This window comes from Electrona antarctica (genome assembly GCF_951216825.1).
Source record: "Electrona antarctica genome assembly, chromosome: 1".
Lineage (NCBI taxonomy): Eukaryota > Metazoa > Chordata > Actinopteri > Myctophiformes > Myctophidae > Electrona > Electrona antarctica.
The window spans coordinates 53863220-53884438 of record NC_136806.1 but is presented as its reverse complement, the minus strand read 5'-3'; the positions used below and the strand labels follow the sequence as shown (position 1 = coordinate 53884438).

At 40.2% G+C, this 21219-nt stretch overlaps 1 protein-coding gene across 1 annotated transcript; it reads right to left on the bottom strand.

Annotated features, from left to right (window-relative positions):
- Window positions 1–1310: 1310 nt before the first annotated feature.
- Window positions 1311–21185, bottom strand: sfxn5b (sideroflexin 5b). The gene is made up of 14 exons (XM_079500352.1): window positions 21124–21185; window positions 12801–12869; window positions 11062–11139; window positions 9932–9958; window positions 9720–9774; window positions 9580–9605; window positions 7551–7604; window positions 6966–7022; window positions 6733–6798; window positions 6504–6594; window positions 5712–5827; window positions 4109–4194; window positions 2663–2780; window positions 1311–1714 (listed from the first exon to the last, which is right to left on the bottom strand). Exons 1-14 carry the CDS (start codon window positions 21181–21183, stop codon window positions 1637–1639), a joined length of 981 nt encoding a protein of 326 aa, XP_079356478.1. The 5' UTR covers window positions 21184–21185; the 3' UTR covers window positions 1311–1636.
- Window positions 21186–21219: the final 34 nt, after the last annotated feature.

Genomic DNA, 21219 nt, shown 5'->3' with positions numbered 1-21219 from the left:
GGATATATCAAAGTTGATGACAGTACAGTAGTAGAATTGCGACTACTTGCATTGGTGCAGACTGGCCAAAAGCAGTTCACAACCTAACTTGAAAAAAATCTCGGAAACATTTGCGGGCCACCCATCTAACCACTTAACACGGCAGCCATAGCAGCGGTCAGATGGGTGGTCTGTGTGCATTTTCAGAGCATGTGAATAGAATGGAGCATCGGACTACGCTTCAGACTGGTGAACTTATGCTGAGAACAGGAGGATCGAGTTCAAATCCCATCAAAAGCAAAAGCTTATTGGGGCGGCAGTGGTTCAGGGGTAGAGTGACCGGATGGGGACTGCAAGATTCCCCGTTCAAACCTGGGCTCCCCCAGAGTTAGTGTCAAAGTGTCCTTGAGCAAGACTCTGAACCCCTAATTGCTCCCGATGTGCAGGTTGGTGCCTTGCATGGTTTCCTCCGGCATCGGTGAATGTGATGCACAAAACAGCACAATCTATGTAAAGCGCCTGGGATAAAGGCCCTATATAAATGCACCATTTTCAATGTTTATTTGAAAGATCAATCCATCGATTGTGTCCCTGCTTGGATCAATGGAACTGACGTGGCATACTTTACTACTAGAAAAACACAATAATTGCCAATACCCCATCCACCTCACACTCTGCCATCTTCACATTGTTAGGGAGACCATGATCAATAAAGATATCAATCAATCATTCAATCATGCAGTTGGCTGCCTTTCACAAGCATAAGCATTTAGCATGACTATCTAATCTATATCTACAAGCTTCACAATGGCTCGCTGTTTCAATTGACAAATTACAACTGCTGAATGGCACAATTCACATTTGGCAGTATCTCATTATTATATTGAATTAAAAACTGTATAAATGTTTTATGAAGTCTCGCGTGGCCAGACTATTATTCCACAAGTAGAGTCTGGAACTACCACTCCCGAATGCTGAGAAAGGAAACTCCCAATTTAATTCTGAACCTGAATCCCCTCCCCCTCTGATATGAGATCAACTACATAGTATACTCATACTGTAGTAATTATATGACGTCTTCTCTTGATGAATTGAATACACAGGACCTGGCACAATGGAAATAAGCCCTCAGGGATTTTTGTGTTATCCTTTTAGCACCATTTTGTATAATCGTACCACTGTACTGGCAAACTGTTAATACAGTAATCAATCAATCAATAATCTGTTTATCATTTCCATTTCACAAAAAAATAATTAAATGCCCTTTCAGTCCTTTGTGGACAAGGACCGAAATACATGTTTTATTTAAAGCACACATCAAATTAATTGCCTTGTTGTTTTGAATTGTGCTATACAAATAAGTTTGCCATGCCATGCCTTGCCTTGCCTTGCCTTGCCCTAATCTGTTATTATGTTGCCGTTGGTTTGCCATTTCTCTCTACCATGCTTCGTTCTCCGTGGCGTATTAAGCACCAGTTAGTGCACTATGTTAATGCAGCAGAAAAGTCCCTTGTCCTGTAGACGGACCGTATATAAAATGGAACCCCTATAGGGTCCAGGCAGGGATCCATGACAGTTCATTCCTAGCGCAGCCTCATTTACATGATATCCCGGTTGGCTGTCCTCGTCGTGCAGGCTCTCCGCTGTGTGCAATCTATCATAGGCCCTTATTGTAGGTCAGCACCTTGCAGTCTGTGGCCAGGGCGATCTCTGGCTCAACGAGAGACACATCAATCTGCACAACAACAACACAGAGGGAAAGGGGGGCGGGGGGAATGAAAGAAAAGTCAAGAACATAGAAATTGAGTATTGGAATAAAATTTTACTTAAAGTATACCAAAAGCAAAAGTACTCATTATGCAGAATGTCCCATTTCAAGTGTATAAAAAATAGCATATCTACAAGGTCACAATGTGTCGCATCGCGAGTCGAGACGCATTGTGAGCTTGTAGATGAGGCAATTTTCAAATGGCCGAAATGTATATAGGGCCGAAGTGGTTAATGTAAGTGTTGTAATCTCTTTGTTAATAATATATTGTTGTTGTCGGGTAGAAACCTCGCCATCTCCATATTCTAACCTTTTCAGTTTTTTTCTTAAATGAATGCCCCACTTGATAACACTGCATAATAATACAAAAGTAGCAGATCGACAAGCTCGAAACGCGGCTCAAAATACATGGATCTGTTCTTGAATCCTGAAAAGTGACCGTCCGACAGAGATAATATTCCCCAATCTTTAATATTTGGAGATACAAGGTTTCGGGCCCGACAGCAACGACATACTGTATATTAGCGGTGCTGTTCTGTAGATTCGTCCGTAAACCCTGAAATCATTCTGTCCGTTAATTAGATGTGAGAAGACCCCATCTGGAGGAGTAGAGGAAGGGAGAGAAGAGACGCGGGGGACGGGGTGAGGGTTTGTGTGTGTGTGTGTGTGTGTGTGTGTGTGTGTGTGTGTGTGTGTGTGTGCGTGCGTGCGTGCGTGCGTGCGTGCGTGCGTGCATGCATGCGTGCGTGCGTGCGTGCACGTGTGCGCGCGCACGTGTGTGTGTGTGTGTGTGTGCACGTGTGTGTGTGGGGGGGGGGTGGGGGGGTTGTACATGTCAAGTGATGAGTGCGTAATTTGAATCCCAGCCCAGCTGCCCTCCCCCTCCCACCATTGGCAGCTAAATGCATACTGTACCTGTGACATCTGTGGAAAGAGGCTGATGGCCAGAGGCAGAGAAAGGCTGAACGTAACCAAGCACACCAGGCTGTGGACGGGAAGCAACAATCTGCGGTTGCTCCGTAGGAACCTGAGCCTACATGGGGAAATTGGGAACAATCAATTACAATGGCTGCGTTAACCAAAAATGACAGATCTGCGTTGTGAGTTTGTAGATGAGAATGCATGTACTGTATAACCTGGGTATTATTTTACATTACATTGTACTGTCCTTTGAACTGTTCGTCTAAACTCCAAATAAACAAATACTGTACACTAGTGATGCACCGAATATTCGGCCGCAGAAAATATCCGGCAGAAAATATTCGTCAGAAAATATTCGTCAGAAAATATTCGTCAGAAAATATCCAGCAGAAAATGCATTTTCGGCCTATTCGGTTTCGGCCCGAATAGGCAGAAAATATATCACCGAATAGTGTATGCAAATAATGCATTCAAAAGAGCTGAATAAATGTTTTATGGACCCATAATAGTGATTATTATTTAAGTTAAGTTTTGCCATACCATTTATTTTGCCATAAATCAGGTAGCTTTGCCATGACAGCAATGGTAGGAAAAAAGATATATAATATTAATCATATTCGGTATTCGGTTTTCGGCCAACTGTTTCCTATATTCGGTATTCGGTTTCGGCCAATAATTTCCCTTTCGGTGCATCCCTACTGTACACACAGTCAGATTAATTGTTATCAATGTTTTTCAATGTGTGTTGTTTGGGTTAAAATGTCAGTGTTGCTGTTGTGGAACTTGTTGTGACACTGGAGTCTGTATGTGACCTACAAATAGAGGGTATGCGAATGCGAGTGGAAAATCGAGTGGCAAAGTGAGTTTAACGCCGTTTAATGTCGTTTAATGCAATCAGATATTTCTGTTTGGATGTATGGGTTGTCAAGGCCAGGAAGTAGTTTTTTTGCCACTCAGTAGACGTTCCCGCATCACTTGAATTTCAGGGTATGATGATGATGATGATGATGCACCCTCTATACAAAATGCAACCATAGCACATTGTGCGGGCAGAATATATTGTATACTGAGTGCCCAAAACCAAAATGTTTTGGGCACTACATGATGAAAGGGACAGTGAATTATTATTATTTTTTAAATATATTTAAAAAATAAATAAGATTCACCTCATGGAGACTTGAATTCATGGATTTTGTTTTTCTTTTGTCGCATTCCTAAGCCAATAATTTGATGACCAGCAGTGGAGACACAAACGAGACTATGTGTGTCTCCATAGGGAACCACTGCCTAAGTTTGTCTGGGGGTGAACTTTCCTTGTAACTGCTGATGTTGTACTCCTTAATAGAAAATGAATTATCTTTTTTTTGTGTGTGTGTGTGTGTGTGTGTGTGTTTGTGTGTGTGTATTGTATAGTAAGTGGAATTAACTCAGCTTACACACCTTTCGAGGTAGGACATGATGATGGGGGGCAGGACAAAGATAGGCATGGGCAGGACCACCCGTGTGAAGGCCGTCTCCATGATGGCCTGCACGAGGGACATATTGCATAGTGTTGCTGTCGTGCAGAAACCTCCTATCTCACCACTTTTTGTGTTTTTTTTCTTAACCCATTCAGGCCTGACGTCGAAATTTAAAAAAAAATGTTTTCTAAATCATGACAATTTTCGGAAAGATTTGAGGCACATTTTAACGATTTTTCAAAAATAGCAGACCTACAAGTTCATAGCGCGCCACTCGGTGGCGCGCTATGAGCTTGTAGATCTGCTATTTTTCAATAGCTAAATTATAACAATGTTTAAAACACCAAAACGGGTTCCCGCCCCAAAATGGGTTAATGGTTAATGTGGTTAAACGCTAACGTGACATGGATGCGTTCCAGGTCTCAATGGGTTAAATTAGCCTGGCTCCAGTGTGTCCAGTGTGTCAGTTTGCATCAAAAATCTGATGCAGCGGCTGATTGGCCATCAGCGCCGTCACCCGATGACGTCAAACAACAAACATGGCTGCCCCCACTGTGGTAACTGGTGACCATACGGACCTGGTTTCTTTACATTTCATTTAAGTAAATGATCCTTTGCCCACTTCTTGTCAACAGCAGTGACAACACACAAATGTGTGTGGGGAGGAATTAATTAGCAGATCGACAAGCTCACAACCCATGCAATGTGACACATTTTGAGCTTGTACATCTGCTATTTTCACTACTTTTCCGTGACACTCTTTCACTTTCGTGAAAAGAAAAAAATATTTGTATGACAATTAATCGTCAACTTAAATGTCGTAATCATGATGACAGTCCTAATGGGGATCTGAGGTTCCTCCCCGGCAGAAACGGTATGCCTCATTTAAAAAACGCTGAACTGTGTTGGATTTCATTCTCCATCCCAGGAGATTGGACAGATGAGGTGAAAGGTGTAAACATGTGAGACTAACAGGAATTGATGGCAACCTGCTTTTCCATTTTCACCCCTCCGATCATGTCAGACAATCTGAAATAAACCCATTTGCCATGAATTGAGAGTGCACAATGTAAAAAAATAAAAATGATTTGGCATTTGAGCCACGGCTCAAATGGTTTGGCTCAAACGGTTTGGCCTCTCATTCCTAAAACTTTAAATATTTTATTGTAGAGATGACAGGCAAAAGTTAATCAAAAGAACAATTCTTCTACATTCTCTAATTGTGGAGACTTGTTTAACAGATGTTTAACAATAATTTAACTCTTGAGAGCATAAAATGAAATCACATGGACCAAATTGTATGCTCTCAAGAGTTAAAGATCTGTAAGGGTCCATTTGGTTATCAACTCTCCATCATTTAGCTGGGGACCACCTGGAACCCCCGCAATGACCACTGGTGATCCCCGGACCACTGGTTGAGAACCGATGATGTAGACACTCGACAAAGCCGGCCGGATGCACCACGGTGGATTCGAGCCCCCAGCCTCCGCAGTGAATTTCATTGTGAATTTCTATTCAATTATTTGTATTTCTTTTTATTCTAACTTGAGTGTGTCCAGGCTTGCCAGCAGTTGGTCACTCACCTGCCTGGCGGCGATTTTGGACGAACCCACCACGTTACCGTTGGTGTCCAGAACGCTGATGCCCTCAGACAGCTCGTTGTGCCTCATCAGACCCACGTTGCAGATGTTAGCACAGGCTGAGGAGGACAGGGAGAGCAACACAGGCCCGACATGGCTGTTATTATGTGACATTGTGCAGAACTACAAGTATAATGAATTGCATTTTTATAGCACTTTTCCAAGTGCTAAAAGCGCTTTACAATGGTTCATTCATTCATACATTGGGAGGTGAAGCGGCGAACAGTCGATGCCAGCGTCCTCACTTCTCACATTCACACACCAATGGTGTGTGAATGTGTGCCTCACGACGGTCTAAACCCAGCCCAACCCATGACAGCTGAACCCCCATGCATTTTCAGAGCTGGCACTATGAAGTATGAATACATACCCACAGCTGGGACTATGAAGTACAGTTGGGTGCCACCGATATTGTCCCTTATCATTTGACCCATTTAGGCCTGACCTCAAAATTTAAAAAAATCCTTCTAAATCCTCCAGTTTTCTGAAATAAATATTTTCACGATTTTTCAGAAATAGCAGACCTACAAGCTCGTAGCGCGCCACTCGGTGGCGCGCTATGAGCTTGTAGATCTGCTATTTTTCAATAGCTAAATTATAACATAATGTTTAAAACACCAAAAGGGGTTTTGCGCAGATCACGCAAACCTCAGCAAAAAGAAAAGGACAATATCGATGGCCTCCAACTGTATGAATACATACCCACAGCTGGCACTATGAAGTATGAATACATACCCACAGCTGGGAACGGGACAAGTCTCTGGATGATCATTCGGGTGGCCGGACTCAACTTGTTGGCCTTCTGAATCAACACATTCAGTCCCACCTTCAAAGTAACAGCACACCAGTATGTTAGTTGGGAATAAGTCTGCAATTTTTGTTTTGTATATCTACTATTTTTGAACATTTATATATAGGGCATGAGTGGTTTCAATTAAATGAATGAAAATCCAAGGACACTTACAGCGATGGATACAGCACTGGTCACTGCTCCTGCATAACCCTGAAGGAACTTGGACATAGGCGTAGGCTGGTGTGGGCGCAAAATAATACAATGTTATACAAACATTATATTTACGTGTTGCTACAAGGCTACTTCTATTGTATTCTGTACAGATACGTTTATGTTCTGTATCTGACTCATCTGTATCTGACTCTGACTGACCAGATATTCTTTGTACTGCTTGTACTTCTTACCTTGGTAGCGTTGCGGTTGGCAAAGTTCACACAGGCATTGTGACTCTGATTCAGCCACTGCAGTGAGGGAGAGACAGACAGACAGGACAGACAGACAGACAGACAGACAGACAGACAGACAGACAGACAGACAGACAGACAGACAGACAGACAGACAGACAGACAGACACATGAGGCAAAGTGGTGTGGCTCTATTGTGCGTTTTCAAATTGTATGAGATAAGCCAGCGGTTCCCAACCATTTATGGATCAAGGCCCAATCTCAAAAGCGTTCGCAACCCACCTTGTGATCAATCTGACCACTTAACATTCGGCGTCCGTGTTAAGTGGTCAGATGGGTGGGCTGCGTGCATTTTCAGAGCACGTGAGCTGGAGAGGCACTGAACAAACACTCTAGCAACCAAAACAAATATCACTACCCCCTACCTTTAATGTTATATTATCATTAGAATTTTTCCAATTATTTTGCATATATTATTATAACATAATAGCATCCTCACAGCCCACCCGTGAGCGCCGCCCTACAGGTTGGGAATGGCTGACATACAGTACTGTAAACAATGTCTTATTCTTACTGTTACTGTACCTGCCAAATAATGGTAGAAACCACTGTTTGATTAGGAAGGAGCAGACCAATGACCTGAATGGAACCAGGATATAAACAGCTTGTTATCGGCTGAAATGTATCATCCCAAAGATGCATTTCACCAAGACCCAAACAAGACTATTAATGAGGCAGGGCTGGGCGATAATGACTTCCATAATACGCTATTATTTTGTCCCTATATCCCTGTCGGCAAACTGTTACTTTTCAGGATTCTAATTAAAAAGTATCAAACAACAGATCAACAACCTCAACAACCTCGACAACGTGTTGCTACATTTTATGTTTTTGTGTGACGCTGTACTATTCGCCGCCTAGAACGTCTTTTGAAGCCTTCTGGTCCTTTGGCCCTCGTCACCAAGATCGTTGGACGTCTCTGTTCTGCTAGCGCCTGTAACACTGCGGTTCCGGTGCGATGACAAAAGTCTGCTTTCTATGGGAACGGAGTTTTTAGAATCCTAATATCTCGGATTCTTGATCAAAACAAGATTGATTTGCGGATCATTTCTATAAACGATATGATCGCCATTCACAGAGCATTTGGCTCGTCTATCCTTGGCTTAACCGTTCAATGGAACAGGAGTTGAATTTTGGTCGCTGAATGCCAAAGATAGCACCCAGCATTGCTGTGATAAACCTGTGTGAAACTATTACCGCTCTTGAGTCTTGAGCACCCGCTTTGAATGTCATCAACCGATGATCACCAGTAGGTTACTTATCACTCGAATACAATCGAGCCAGCAGGCTCGCCGACTGCATGTATTCTCCGCTGCGATTAGGAAACACGGAAGTGAAATTACTGCCGCTGAAGCTAAAACATTGTGAAACTGACTTGCATGGCCGGTTAACCCATTTAGGTCTGACGTAGAAATAAGAAAAACGTTCGCTCTGAAAGAATATATATTCAAAGATTTGTGCCGCATTTTTACGATTTTTCAAAAATAGCAGACCTACAAGCTTGTAGCGCGCCACTCGGTGGCGCACTATGAGCTTGTAGATCTGCTATTTTTCAATAGCTAAAGTATAACATAATGCTTAGTTAAAACACGAAAAGGGGTTACCGTCCAGAATGGGTTAAGACTGATATGAGGTTAGGGGACTTACGGGCCGGTTAAGACTGAGGTAAGGGTTAGGTTTAGAGTTAGGGTTAGTAATATTCGGACAACGCCTCTGCATTTCCGCGTTTTGGCTGTCGTCAAACGTTATTTCCACACTACCTTATCAGCTTTGAATGTCGATATTTGTCATGCTGCAAATACACTTGGAGCTAAACTCAGCCCCATCTTAACATTTTAACTACTGAGTTAAAGGACGACTTCACCTATTTTGCACCATATAATTGATCTACACTAATATGCACTAATATGATAAATTGGTACTATCTTTTGTACTCAGTCTGTGTCTCATAAGAGGGCTGTGGACACTTGAGAGTCCCGCCTAATAGAGACATCATCAATTTGTTATCAGGAGAACAATGGCTTCCATTATAGCATGCTAACATTCCAGGAATAGAAAGCCTGCAGTTTCAATTAGCATACGTTTACATTGGCAATGTAAACGTATGTTTTCTCATGCCAATAAAGCCCTTTGAATTGAATTGGATTCCCCATTGATGATGTCTCTGAGACAAAAATGGTACTATAATAATGAAAATTGTTGAAGTCGTCCTTTAAACAAAAGTATCCATTTCTATTTAGCAAATAATACTAATACTAATACTACTAATATTGTTATTATTATTATTATTATTATTAATAATAATAATAATAACACAAATAACTGCTGTTATCCTACAGTAGGCCTACAAAATGGTTCTAAATATCAGTTTTATATATATATTTTTTTCATTTATATATTAATAAATAAATATGAATTGCCCAGCCCTATTTATGAGTGCCTTTTGGCAAATGAACATTCACATACAGCAGTCAACTTTGCGCAGAAAGTTGCATATTGTACACAAATAATTTATGGAAATATAAAAATAAACCATGGATCTCATAAGACTCACGATTGGTGTTCCAAATGGCACATAACCTGTAAAAATTATAATCGGGCGTAAAACAACAAACAATGGATTCATAATAATAATAATAATGGAGGGATTTAATGGTTGAGCTGTGCACAGATATCTTCATTGTGACGTCATACCTGACATTCGGAATGGCATGAAGATTTCCTCGCCTGTGTCGGGGTGAATGATGGCCTGCGCAGGGACAGAGCATGACACTGTCGTCACCACGCTTTTACCATGTTGCTACGGCCACTATGTGTTGCTGTTGCTGTGGGTGTTGCTGTGGCTGCATCATGGTGGAATCCACAGTCAAACCTGGGCTGACATCTGAGCTCGCCCAGACACTTACCTGCTTGACCTTTTGGGCTTCCCACAGCTACGGAAAAAAAAACAGGAGACGATGAATCAGAATCAATGCATTTTACATTTTAAGACGATCTACAATCTCAAGTGTGTGGTGTGCAGTAAGTGCAGTGCAATAGTGCAGTGCAGTATAATAGTGCAGTATAATAATGCAATCAATAATAATAAAACCAAACAATCCAGGTCTAGACAGTCGAGCAAGCACGCACGCGACAATTTCACGGGACCACGCCCACATAAATACGCTTGCATTTGAGTTCTCGCCCCTCAACTTCTCCACGCGTACAAAACAAAATGCAGGCCTTTGGCGCGTCAGTTGCTGCCCATCTGAAAAAATACCTTAATAGTACAGTGCAGTGCAGTATAATAGTGCAGTGCACACAGCACTATTACGGTGGATATCAGCGAGACCATTCTGAATCAATAAAAATATAATACGACGATCTTGGCACCGAGCGCCATTGGAAAACTGACGTGCGAAGACGTTCTTGACGGCGAGTGAGTTGGTGTATTAGTAAGAGAGTAAGAGATGAATAACATAAGGCTGGAAATAAGGTTGCATATAACCAATCATAATAAAATAATATGTGTTGAAAAGGCCCTCCAGGTGGGGCCAATTAGCATTATAGGACAGAACTCACTGATTGCTATGTAAGGCAGCTGGACCACAGCTCTAGAAGAGAAAAGTTTGGTGTGCAGTGTTGAGCCTTTTCTGTTCATGTGTGCGTCCATGGAAAAGCAAGTGAGTCATGTTTGTTAGTTTCATGTTAAGTCCTATGTTTTTGCATAAGTTAAATTGTATATTGTATATATATATATATATACAATATATATATATATATTGTATATATTGTATATATATAAATTGATATATACATATATATTATTTGATTTGTGTATTTGTTGTATTTGTTTCAGAACCACACCTGTAACATTAAGGGAATAAAACAACTCCTGTGAAACACCAGCCTCATCTTTGAACCACAGAGCTCTGATCGGCTCTCCACAGTAGTTTGATGAATCATAATCAGCTTCAGTCTACTCTCAGTTTTAATATGATTTCTTCCTCACATTGCACTGCACTGCTGTATTGTATTGTATCACAGCAGCACTCACCTGACCATCTGTCACTCCGGGAGGAAGTGTGCCATGTTTGAAATCGTCCAGCAACTGGATGCACTCTTTCAGTCGCCTCTACAGACAGACAAAAAGGTCTCTGTTTGTCTCTAGACTGCATAGTGTTGCTGTCAGGCACAAACCTCTTACCTCCGTCTTTTAAATGTTTCTGTTGTTTCGTAAATTTAACGCCCTACTACTTATGTTTATTTATTTGATATGGACATAACAATTGCATTGCTCATTGCACAGTTGTACAAATTGTAGATGCATCGTTTACAGTGTGTTAGCACATGTGCTAGTTTTCACCACTTGTCCACAGGAGACTTTTCTAAAAAATACAGTGACACTATAGTTTAAAAAACACCCAATCAAATACAAAAAAGTATACATTCTAATAATATTTACAGCAAAATTACAATACCCATTACATAATCTCCAATAAACAAGTAAACATAATCACTCTAGTAACCAGTCAAGCTATACTTGATCGTACTACAGCGTCACACAAAAGTATAGCAAAAGTAGCAGATCCGCTAGCTCGAGCTTGCACTGTAGATCTGCTACTTTTGCCGTTTTTGAATTTGAATCAGTTTGGGACATATCATGTAATGTATCAGCATACAAGACATGGAATTCATGTGTTATGAATGATAAAGAATGAAAGATAAGAAGAATGTTGAAGACAGTGGCTCTCACACCTTTTTTTTAAATAGCAGTTCTACAAGCTTACAACACAATTTTCAATTAGCTGATGTACTGTATCTGAATACCAAACCACTCGCCCCTTTACCAACTCGCCCCCGCGAAAGTTTTTAATGTATTTAACAGTTAATTTAGTATTTCCCTCCCTCTCTGAAATGTGAAATGATCTTGTATACAGATTTATTTGATTGTATAGTAGTTGATCTCTATACTCTGTCAAATTTAGAAAGAACATGACACAGAGACGGTGACTGCTTAATTAAGTTAATTTAGGACCTTCTAGCAGTTAATTTCGTTTTATTTAACAAATTTCTTCCATGTAGCCTATGTTTTGTAATGGCATCATCATGCTATTATGCCTGTGGATATACAGCGTGAACTTAACAATGATAAATTAATATGATAATACCTTTTATATAATCAACAACATGAATTATGTTTGTTATTTACAGCTAGGTAGAGTAGTGGGGCGAGATGGAAAAGGGGCGACCGTACCTGTTACCCTGTATCTATATAGCGTTACAGTGGTTATATTATATTGTCTTCGATGTTATAAGGCCACGGTTCTCAAAGTGGGGTGGTCCGCGACACATAGCCAGGGGGTCCGCGATATAATTCACAGTTTCGTTTTGGTTTTTTTCTATCTAATTGAAAAGTGTGCTGTCAGGTTTTGAACTCAATCAATGTGAATAAAATGACTTATTCATATTGTAGGCTAGTAGTGGTTTCTGTTTATGACTATATGAAATGGGTCTGAATGATTTTGACTGAAAGGTTTTTAATACAAATAGTTCTAATGGCATCTGAATGTACACGTTTGGTTGGTTGTAAGTATATGCTTATCGCTGTTGCGAGGATGAGGGGGTACTTGGACAAACCCTCCAATGGGTACCTGGTTATGGGCCAAAAGGTTGAGAGAACCCCTGCTATAAGGGACCCCCCTAGCTGGAACCACCCCCCAAAGACCCCAGTTTGAGAACCACTGGTTGCATATAGTGTAGTGAGATGTAAGTGGACTGAAGTGTAATGTTTACCTCTGACACAAAGAGGGTGCTGGGGTCAATGATGTCTACAAAATGCCTCAGACGACCCAGGAAAGAACCCTGGAAGAGACAGAAACAAATTACTTGGTTAGAACATGATCCAGTGTGCAGACTAGATTGTTTTTGTATTCTGACCTCTGCCCGGCACCTGGTGGTACTTTAGTGGTACTTTAGTGAGTGGATGTGCGTGCTTTATTATTATTATGTTTTTAATACACAGGCTTGTATAGTCTTTGCACAAGTCCAGGAAGTACCTGTAAGTGAGCCCAGTGTCCATGACATCAGAGACACTGGGCTCACTGCTAAAATCTAAAATATCTAAAACCACATATTACAAACATAAAGACCCCCAGGAAAGTGTTAAAAATCTTCTAAACGTCATTAACATATATATTTTTTGGAAAAAGGGTGAAGTAAAGTATGCAATCAATACAAAAGCAGTGGAAAGACTTGGCTGACTGTGACTGTGACTGACAGCACCCGACCGGGTGCTGTCAGTGTGGAAAGTTTGTGTTTCTCTAAAGCATGATAAATCAAAATCTCATGTGCAGAAAAAAAGGGATATTTTTCAAAAGAATAATCAAATAATGGACCTGTACTGTATATGCATTTAAGTTACTAATAACTCGCAATCAAACACTGAGGAAAGTTGTTTCTGAAAAGTAACAGTTTTTCCACTCCACAGTGACGATATACACTTTCTGCAAATGGATAACAGTCATAGAGAACAGAGACATAATATTGCAGAGAGACAAACAGGATGAAGAATGTATAATCATTTATTATAAGTTTATTGATGTTCAGTGATTTGCAAAACCTTTTTTTCTCCCCTCTAGTTAACCGATGTCTTGAGGTCATTGGTGGAAAACGTATTCTAATGTTTTACTTAAGTAAAAGTATCAATACCACAATACCACAGTACAAGTACAAATCTGGTAATCAAAATGTACATGAGTAAAAGTGCTGGCAGTATTGGCATAAAAATATACGTAAATTACGAAAAGTAAAAGTACTAATTATGCAGAACAATAATAAGTAATTTGTATTACTCTAGGCCTACACTCATGACATCATGTGAAGACATCAACATTTAGGACAGCATAGAAAGATGCTGAAAACAGCCGGACAATAGCCAAAGAATAGTTGAACAACAGACGAAAAATAGCATATCGACAAGCTCCCAACAGGCCAGGGACCCCAACACACGCACGCACGCACGCACGCACGATTTGTGTATTTTAAAAAATTCACAAATGTTGATTCCAAGGTTTTCTTTTTTGTACTGTAATAGCAATTATACAAGCTCGCGATGCTATTTTCAATTACAGTAGCTTGTCTTTGCTGCTATAATTTTGCTGGGGACCCCTTGGAACCCCCCAAGAACCCCATTGAACACGCACGCACACACACACACACACACACACACACACACACACACACACACACACACACACACAGTGGACAGCTTTGTTCCATTTGGCTTTTGTTTTTGCGAGTTAATGAATTTCATGCCATCAGAAGCCAACAGTTACCTTTTAACCATGGATGCTAAAGTTCAATGACTTGATGAATATGAATAGTAGCACCTCTCAAATGCTGAGGGAAGGTGAAGGATTTGAAAAATCCATTATGGTTCCTATGAAATGAGGTTATAAATGAGGTAGTCTTACCAGTCAGTAATAATACAGTAATACAATACAATACGTGAACACTCACACATTAAAACCGGGAAGGCATCTGTGTCATTTTATACTTTGGCTATTCAAAAATAGCAGATACTGTGTCACTTTGTGAGACATTCATAGATCTGCTATTTTTGAAAATATCTTGACATTTTTTGCAAACCTTTTGAACTCAAATCTTTGCTTCTGGGGGGTCCCTGGAATAAAATATTTTGAGATGGGTGTCCGCAGCCAAATATTGACATGACAAAGTTTGCGAACCACTGCTTTTTTTCTTCTTTTTTTTTAAACTGTTAGGATGTAGAAGGGATTTGGGAATGGGCCTCAGCCTGGTCTTCCAAAAGAAAGCAATGCAATGCCTGACGTGACTGTAGTTAAATTACTTGTTGTGGTAACTACAGAGCTACATGAAATACACTTTACATCAGGGGTCTTCAACAGGGCGATATCCTGGCATGTTATTAATTAATCCCAGGGAGAAAAGACAAGACAGCCAAGTGTAAGTAATTGTCATCATATGATAAATCATTGTGATTAATTAACTAATTGTGTAATTAGCTTTGAACATTGAAACATATAAATACTGCCAACGTCCGGTACCAACAGGCCAAAACAGGCCATTATATTAAAATATATATATCCAAAAATAGCAGAACTAGCCAATCTAATCTAATCACAATCAACTCTCAATTCAATATTTTCAATAGATGATGATTGCCGTCTCTATCGGGTAGAAACCTCATATGTGCAAAACTATATAGTTTTGGGGATTCAAATTCCAAAATAGCAAAAGTAGCAGATTGACAAGCTCAAAACTTGATACTTTGCACCATGTATCAAGCTTGTGGATCTGCTACTTTTGATGCTTTTGTGTGAGGCTGTAGATTAGAATGATCAAGTATTAAAGACATACATATAAACATGGACATAAGAGGTTTCTGCCCGACAGCAACAATATATAAAAATGGTATATTGAAATACATTTTAAAAAATAGCAAATTTACAAGCTCACAATGCGTTGTGAGCTTGTAGATCAGCCTCCACATTTTTTTCAACAGATGATGATTATGCAAAACAATTATGATTATCTAAAACCATTGCAATCAGGCGATTAGCCTGTGTAATAATTGTGACAGGTCTAAATGTAAGTAGGGTGTCTTGCTTCAAAGTGCTTGTGAGTGTGAAGCATTTGGTTTTCTGTTCCCTTTCAAAAACATGGGCACGGATGCCGGCCAGGCTAAAGCCTTTGTGCCAACAGTTTCAAAAGCCCTGATGGCGGTGCATGCCAAGAGTCTCTTTGGCAAACCAGATGGGAGAAAAAAACATGGCAGCTTTTATGAGATCCCTCCGAGCCATTTATCACTTATGAAGCGCGGCCAGGCAGCACAGTGTTAGAAAGACAGTAAATATGCACTCTTATCCCTTTTAATTATCTTTCAAGTGTCAGGTTCAAGATTGAAGGTCAGGAAACAAACGACGTCCGGGTGCATATATCTTTGGTCCGACGTACTAACCGTCCGACACGCAATAGTCCGACACCCTACCCCAAACTGTGGCTGTGGCTCAGGAGGTAGAGCAGGTTGTCCAATGATCCCTGGGTCGGCGGTTCGAATCCCGGCTCCTCCTGTCCACATGTCGAAGTGTCCTTGGGCAAGACACTGAACCCTACATTACCTCCAATGAGTTGGTTGGTGTGAGCTTGCCAACATTAGTGTGTGAATGTGGGAAGTGAGGACGCTGGCGTCGACTGTTCGCCGCTTCACCTCCCAATGTATGAATGAATGAACCATTGTAAAGCGCTTTGAGCACTTGGAAAAGCGCTATAAAAATGCAATTCATTATTAACTACCCCAAACCCTAACCCTAACTACACGCGGAGGCCACGGGTGAGCCATGTATGTGTCTTAACCGGCCACATATGTCGGAGCTATTGGTATTGGTATGTCGGACTTACGGACTAACGTATGCACCCCACAACAATGTTCAACCCTTCTCGAAGCGTGGAGGGAAGAAAAAAGGGGAATGCATGTGAAACTCTCAAGTGTTTTATACCGTTCGTAATATAATATATCTAAATGGAGGTCACTGGGACACAATCTTTTCAGATGGGGGTCCACAGCCAAATACATTCTAAACTGTTATTTAGGTTTCTGCAATATCTTGCAGTTATCGGCTATGTAGTGAAGAGTTTGGAGAGGTTGGGTTTACCTTTTTTTTTTTTTTTTTCATATCATGCATGTACCTTGATAAACAGACATATAGCCTACTATATTACTAGACAATTTATTTTCACATAAGATATACAAGTAATTCACTTCAATATAGCTTAAACCCAGGATAACACATTAAAGTGTAATCAAACACTCAGTCGGATCGGTGGTGCAACTTAGGTGTGAGGGCCGTGTGTAGCGGCCAGAACTTCTCTAGTAACTTAAATAAACAAAGAATTTACATTTACATTAAATTATTTTATACCTTTGCACACTTGTGTGAAGTGAGGTGCACCCACTGTATTTATATTACAATTTACAATTTACAATTTAGGCATTTAGCAGACGCTCTTAATCCAGAGCGACTTACATTAGGCAAGAACAAAAAGCATGGGAATACATCACATATGTAAAATGCATTTATCGCGAAACATGCGTAAGCTAAGAACGTGACTAGAACATATCTATATAATGACACATTGACCACATGACATTTTACGTCGTCATGTAGTGCCCTAAACAAACATTAAAGTCCATAGACTGGCTACCATATGACGTAACCTTCAAAATGCATTGCGATGCCATGCCAATGCATGCCATGCCAATGGCTCAAAGTTTTAAATAAGGTGTAGCTTAGCCCTTCCTATGCCCAGCTTTGTGTGCTTGTGTGTACCACATTTGTGATGATTTGATTGGCTGAGCACGGAATGTGATGTATGACGATGTACATGGTGATAAGAGCGCCCCTCACTTCACACGAGTGTGATTTCTTTGGGAATATTGTTCAACATGGAAACTAGAAATGTCACATTTGATTTTGAGTATCTGCCGATACCGATTTTTCCCGATCCGATATTTATATTTTTAATGAAGACTTATGCCATATCACAATAGTACAATATACAAAATCACAGACAATATCCAGTCTAATATGATATGGATGGATATAATATTGATACTTGTCCCGATCACGTTCTTTTTGCACCCGATGCGATTCCGATCATTTGAAAATGGCGTGATTGGCCCCGATTTCCGATCACGTGATCGGATCGGGACAACCCTATTGTAAACGATTATGCAAAAATAATTGCGATTTAATAGGTGATTATTATGTAATAATGGTGACAGGCTTGATTCCTAATGGTATGTCTTCACCACCCCTGACAGGCAGCCTACTGTGCATGTGTAAGTGTGTACTGCAGCAGAGCTGTTTTGTAACACTACTAGGGTATAGCAGCAGAGCAGAGGCTCCATGTTTGAAGAACTGTGTTAATTATGCATGTGTTCCAGCTCTCCTGGGAATACAAAACAAGGCTGGGGCTCCACAGCCGAGCTGGAGCACGCTAGAGTAGACACACATACACACACACAGACACCAGGGCTACCAGATTTTGTGAGAGAAATAAGCAACCAGGTCTATGAAAACAAGCCTAAAAGAAGTGACTATATATAGGCCACATGAACGCTTTAAACCTACCGTATATACTTCTCACTGTGAGCTTAGAATCCCAAAGTCGCTCAGTGGTGGAAAGTAACTAAGTACATTTACTACCGTAATTAAGCACTATTAAGCAATCTCACAAGAGCATAATCTCTCAGCACCACTACCTTAAACATGTAGTGCTGTTGTTAGTAGGAATAAACACAGAAGCACCTGGGAGGAAGTGGACTGGGAAAGGGGAGTAGTGTCTCTAGTATACAAAAAAGGATGTGGTGCCCCTGAGGCAAAGGCTATCTTTTTTCTTTTTCTCTTTTTTACCGAATGGCTCTTTATGACTACAACTAAAGTCAACATATTGAAATGTTATGTATTGCAGTCAACAACTGTCATTTTTGGGGGGAAACTTGAAAAAGGGTGATGGAAGCGCAGTGCACTTCATGGATAGTCATTACTAAACGCATAAAAAGCTCTGTTTTAAAAGGCTACGTGTGGACGGGGCCTTAAATAATTTCTTAAATATTTACTAGGATGAATTAGCTTGTGCGTTTGCTACTTTTGCTATTTTTTTTATTTGAATCCTGAAAAGTAACAGTTTTGAACAGAATGAGGTTTCCACCCGACAGAGACAAATTATCTTTCATCCCAAAAACAAATATTGTTGTTTTCCATCTCTGAAACCTAAAGTGACCTTCCTGGAATTTCCTGTTGGCTAGCCTCTTACAGTAGGCTAAGTTAAATCAACCGATTAGGTCAGTTAAGGCAAGTCTCCACTCCAGAAATATTAAGACATAGTGATGGGACTAGGGAATTATTTACTTGATAGTGATGCTCAATCAGAACAAAGTCAATGAGCAGCAATTTGTAAATAAGTCACTGAAGTCTTGGATCCGTTATTTGTTCTGGTATACCTCCATGTTCTGATAAACATCAAAGCACTCGAAACAAAGTGTTATTGTTTTAACTGCATGGGCCATTTTAGTGTTTTAGAAACATGTGTCGGGTCTTGGGACACCCAAGCTTGAAACTGGGAAAAAACAGTTGTATTGGTGCCACGCAATTTATTGGTGCTGTGTAATTTATTGGACTATTTACTTTTATTTATGCTGTAAGACCACATTGGAAACAAGTGTTTCATTACGCCTTAATGTGTTATCCTGGGTTTAAGCTATATTGTGAATTACTTGTCTATCTTATATGTTATCTCAGGGGTGCCCGCATTTTTTTTTTTTTTTTACTTGAGAGCTACTTTAAAAATTACCAGCAAAACAAGATCTACCAAACAATTATCCCATTGCTGAAAATAGTTTAAAAATGTACCTGAAGGGGCTTTGGAATTGCGGTTCTGGCATTATATTTAAGACAAACGGAAATCTATGGAAAATACAGGATCAACCTCTAACTAATTGCAAAAAAACCGAACTCAGCTGATTTTGCATCTTCAATATATCCTGAATAACAGAAAAAAAGTTGCCTGGAATTGTCTGAGGGGAAAGTGTTGAAAATGGCCTGTACAGTACGGCCACCATAGACATCCAATATAAGGCAAACCTTTTCAACTTGCCCAAATGTGCTGACATCATCACATTTTGGCATGTTGCTATGGCCAAATTTAGCCCAATGAGTGTTTTTATGCAAAACTAATGCTTGGAATGGATTCAGCATCATGAAAACCCCCTAGTTTGATATGTTTGCAATTAGTTAGAGGTCAAATTACATTATTACTGGACTAATATATAGAGGGGAAAATTGGAATTGGTACTGTTTTATTTTATTTTCTTTTGTATAACTTATGTAATGCTTGTGCGCAACACTCTTCAAAACACAATATTTCATTGTGGGTTTGAGCTGACAGGACCTATTTGATGTCAATCAATGAAGTCGCCTTAATTTAAGTGGCAGATGCCTTTAGTTTTTTCCTTTTTTAATTATATATTTTTAGGGGCATGTCATGTGATCTACCTGCACAGCCTTTGTGATCTACTGGTAGATCACGGTCTACCTTTTGGGCACCCCTGTGTTATCTAGCTATATACTTGATAAAAACTGACCTTGTAAATAGTGCGTTTGGTATACGCTCTTCATATCTACACAAATCTATTCACCAATATGTTATGCCTAATTGTATCAATTGCATATTGGATCAAATATGCAAAGATAAATTAGTAGTATCACAAGCTAATACATATATATATATATATATATATATATATATATATATATATATATATATATATATATATATATATATATATATACACACACACACACACACACACACACATACTACCAGATTAGCCTAAACTCTAAAGGAACGCACATCAGGGAAATGCTGGTGGTCAGGACAGCCATATTAACCTTTTCATCATTGATAGAATCCAAAGCTATATCCTAGGTTCACTGGTTCTCAAAGCGTCCGGGGTCTGTTTTACAGCATCATCACAAATTCACAATCATGTTGTCAACCACTTTATCCATGTTGGCTGCAGATCTACTCACTCACTGTGCCGCGCTGCGAGCTTCCTCTGCAGTTTTTGTAGCATATCGTTTATTTATTTATCTGAGAAATGTTTTGGACAATGTTCTGCAGCTTCTTCTTTTCTCTGGCCGGGCAGCCGAGCTGCTGTCGCGATATAGCGAAGGACGCGTCGTGATCATCGTAGATCAAAAACAAACCCAAACCCATCCTGGCTAAACTATAAAACTCAGGTCCTACTTCAAGTTTCTCAATTATCATGGTTTCGGTGTATTTTTTTTTTTGCACAGACAAAGACAACGAGCATCAAAGGCAACTTTCGCTTAGACAGGGTGTCAGCAGGCAGCATCCAGGGCTCGGAGGAATGCACTAGTGCAAAAAGCAGTGCTTTCGTTCACGGTGCATTCCTTCCAACCAAGCCCCCATGGATGCTGATCTGCTAAACTAAACCGACACGAAATGCAATTAAATTAACAGCTAAATAAAGATGTATTTTACTTGTTTTTACCTGGTCGTACCGAGGTCTTCCTAGCTGGAACACTGGAGGACATGCTGCTGATTCCGCCATCACGCTCCAACTGTTTATTTATTAATGAATGTAGGC